The sequence below is a fragment of the Apis dorsata genome, unplaced genomic scaffold (genome assembly GCF_000469605.1).
Source record: "Apis dorsata unplaced genomic scaffold, Apis dorsata 1.3 scaffold_1081, whole genome shotgun sequence".
NCBI lineage: Eukaryota > Metazoa > Arthropoda > Insecta > Hymenoptera > Apidae > Apis > Apis dorsata.
In genome coordinates, this window is record NW_006264179.1 from 137,545 (window position 1) to 141,964 (window position 4,420).

General features: G+C 22.7%; 1 protein-coding gene across 1 annotated transcript in view; it reads right to left on the reverse strand.

Annotated features, from left to right (window-relative positions):
* Positions 1–205: 205 nt before the first annotated feature.
* Positions 206–4,420, reverse strand: part of LOC116186643 — a 12,919-nt gene continuing 8,704 nt past the window's right edge. Inside the window, exons 4-6 of the mRNA XM_031514585.1 lie at positions 1,310–1,396; positions 1,186–1,231; positions 206–243 (exon numbers count right to left, since the gene is read on the reverse strand). Coding sequence (XP_031370445.1) covers positions 206–243; positions 1,186–1,231; positions 1,310–1,396 — 171 coding nt within the window. The remainder of the gene's footprint in view (positions 244–1,185; positions 1,232–1,309; positions 1,397–4,420) is intronic.

Here is a 4,420-nt window from a genome sequence, read left to right on the forward strand (position 1 = left end):
AGTTACATATTGTAAAAAAAAAAGTTATATAGTAGCTTTAATTCTTAGTAATAGCTGATTATTAATAAACTTATTTCAATTTCTTCGTATGAAAAATCCAAGTCATTCTTTTTTAATTTCGAATGCGAACTTCATTTAAATTCAGATTTTCATCTTATAATTAACGATTCCGCTAAATGATATGATAGTATTTAAAAATTGATAGTTATTGCTCTGTTTGTGGACCACAATAAGTTGTTATAACTGTTAAATTAGGATATAAAATAAGCTAAATAGGGTTCTAATAATATAAAATAAATAGAAGATAAGAGTTGTACATATTTAATGCGTTTTAAATATAACATAGGTTTTTTTGAAAAAATTGTTACAATTCTAAAATCCTTTATAATTATCTTAGGATTGTGTTCTGTTATTCTTTTTGCGATTCTATCTCGAATTCAAACTTTTATAATTATCTTTTGTACTTCTCAAATTTTTAGAATTGTAAATAAGTATAAAAAGCATGTAACACATACTTGAAAATCATTTACAATTAATACGTTAATACATTGAATCTCAAAAAGAACAAAATTATGAAAAAAAAATAGCTTTCTATAGTGTACAAAATTCTTTATTGATAATAATTGATTTTTCAAAGCGAATTTTTGAAGATAAATAAATTTCGCGGTTTAATCAGAAATTTTATAATTAAATAGAAATTTATAAATTTTTGCCTAATTTCGCAATTTTATCTTTTAAATAACTTTTTATATCTCCATATATCCAATGATAATATTATAAAAGTAAAGATTAAAAGATTGATCGTTAATGGAGAATCCTATAACCATAGAAGTCTTAAAATTAAAAAATATTATTTTTTCTAAAAAACACTTTGTTATTGTTATGACATTATCAATCATATTTATTGTTGATTCTCGAATAGAGATAATTCGATAAAATTATTTGTTTTAAATTATGATAGAGTAACTCTCAAAATAGTTACCAAATTTTGAAAGTTTTATATTCAAAAAAATAAAAAATGAATGTTAAAATTCTAATATTTTTTTCTCAATAATCTCTTTATTACAATAATGTGCTATAAATAATCATGATCTTAGAAATAATAACCTCTAATTTTCAAAAATTTTGTCTAAGAATTTCATTTTTCATCATTCTTTTTCATTAAATATTCTTTTAGCAACGAACTTATCTGTATTAATATAATAATAGAAGTCATTATATTACCAAAAAACTGAAAAAGAAATTATGAAAAAATTATGAAAAATCTTAAATAAATAATCAAATTATATATTCAACTCATTCAACTCACCATTGTTGATAATTTATTATTAAGAATGTAACCACCAGCAGTAAATTTTAAAGGATGAAGAAGAACTTGTAATGAAAATTGTTGCACCTGAAATTATTGTTTATTTTTAATTTTTATTCTTTAAATGTTTATTTTCTAAATTATTAACGCGAATAATTTGTATTTGATATGTTTTGCTATGAGAATATCTTTGAAAAAATTTGAAAATATTTGTATAGCATTTTCTAATATTCTAAACAAGAAGAATATTAGAAGAATTTTCTAAAGAAAAAGAACATTCAAATAAAATCAAAAAATAAAATAAACATTTTAAATATGGTTAAAAAAAAGTATTTGAATATATAATTATTGTAACAATATATATATAAATATATATGTAAAGTTTGATATTCGAATATGAATATTCTCTTTATAGTAAAGATTAAAAATCAAAATATATATTATTGTAACGCTGCAGTTAAAATATAATTTTTGTATAGTAATATTTTAACATATATCAATAATGATTAAAAAATCAATAAAAAAAGAAAAATACTATGATCAATCAGATCAAAATTTTCAAAACATGATAGTTATATTTGAATATATAAATATATTATTGTTGGGTGTTTAGAGATTAACTTTCTTATTATTATTCTTTATTCTTATTATTCTTCTCTAACTTTCTTATTATTATACTATTTCTTATTATTATTATTTGTATTTTGATCGATGATTTTCTGCAATCATTATAAACAATATTATTATAAAATATTAATCGATGATACGAATCATAATATAAATTTATTAAATATAATTAATTTAAATATAATTACAAATTTATTAATATTAGGTGTGCAAATAAATTCCTTCCTCTTTTTTTTACGATCATGTTTTGTATCTGAATTCGAATTATTTCCCATTTCTGATGCCATCTGAAAGAGCGTTTATTTTTTTGTTTTTAAAAAAGGTCTTAATGAGCATTTTAAGAATTTTCAGTCTTGGAACAATTTCAAACAATATAACAAAAGGCATTGAGAAGCATTATTTGCGTTATGGTTTATGCGACACTGAGAGAGAACGCTGTATTTTATAAAACATGGAAAAAGTGATACCAAAGATTTAAAGCCGGAAATTTTAATTTGGAAGATGACGATCGTTCGAAATGAAAAAGTTTGATAAACCGAGAAAGTTTGATGACGGTGAGTCAGAGGAATTGCTCAATGGAAATCCGATCTAGACGTAAGAAAAATTGACAGAAAGATTGGGAGTCACTAGACAAATAATATCTATCCGATTGAAACAATTGGATAAGATTCAAAAGTTAGAGCGATGAGTTTCACATGAATTAAACGAAATGAATAAGAAAAACAGACTCGAGATTTCTGCTGCCTTGCTTTCACGGCATAAAATGAAAAGTTTTCTGCACAATATTGTTATTGGCGATGAAAAATAGGTCTTATATAACAATCTCAAACGACAGAAATCATAGGTTAATCCCGGGGAACCGTCGACTTCAGTAGCAAAATCGAATTTGCATTGCAAAAAGTTTTGCTGTTAGAATTTCCGAGGAATCATCTATTATGAATTGTTTCCATCTGGAAGGACAATAGCTGCCGAATATTATTAAAATCAATATTAATTTATATGACTAGTTAGAGCAAAAATAGCCGTTTACTAGATAAGAAACAAAACACGTGATTTTGCAACACGATAATGTTCTGCCACACGTTGTAAAGAAACGTGGGACACAATTTATGCATTAGAATGGAAAGTCTTGTCCTATTCTTCAGACCTGGCTTCATCAAACTATTGTCTTTTTCATGCAACATTAATTGCTGGGGAAGCATTTCAACCCAGAAGAAGATATTCAAAAATGTATTGATAACTTCATAACCAACAAGTAGCTGTCATTCTTCAGGAATGGAATTTATAATTTACTTATCAGATGGGAAAAGGTTATAGACAATAAGCGTGAATACTTTGAAATGTAATCTTGTACCTGATTTATAAAATCTTAAATTTAAAAGGGGGAAAGAATTTATTTGCATACCTAATAAAATAATAAATATAATAAAACCGCATGCAAATTTATTGATTTAAATTTTTCCGATTCTAATGACCGATTTAAATATATAATATGCACAAATAGATGATAGTTCATGATAGAATGATAGATGATAGATGATAGAATCCCTAGTCAGAATCTCTAGGCAATGTTTATAAAATATATAATCACAAGTCATAGTCACAATTATAATCTGAATCTTTCCATTAATATTAAAATTGTAACACATTTCTAAAAGAAACAAAAATAAACATATACATATCTTTTTATACATTTCCTTATTCCTTCCATTTTCATTACATTAATTTGTAACTTATGATCGAGAGATTAATCACATCTTTTGTACCGCCAACATTTAATGAAAATATGATTACACCTATTTTAAGTGTTGTGTTGCACAGATATAAAGAGTATCTATAAAAATGATACAAGGAAAATTGTTTCGATGAATTTTAAATATCAAAATAATGAAAAAGTTCTTATATGTCTGATAAGATTTAATTAATAAATTATAAATATTTCATAAAATATTAGAAATTTTAATTTTAATTTTGTGTTAGATAGAATAAGTACCAGTAAACTAAAAACGTACAAGAGATACGTGATAGTATCGTATCACATTTTTGTTTACGCAATAAACGAAGTTATATAATCATCGTACTGAATGTTAAATACTCGTTGGAAGTAAATCTTAAATAACAAATTATGTAAATTTGCATAATTAAAAATAATTTTTTTTTAATGATAAATATATTTCATAATGATATTATAATATTTATGATCATTGTATAATATAATATATTTTCATTCTTCAATTATTTCATTTTATATAATGTAAACTTAAAATTAACTAAATTATATATATATAATAAAACAACTAAATTAAATTTTATATATATATATATAAACTATTTATATATGAATTATTATATATGAACTCTTTATTATTTTGATGACTAGTTATCTTCAAAATATTCTATATTTTTATAAACACATATATTTATTATATATATTATTATTTATTATTATTATTATATATTTATTAGTGCAATTACATAAATTAT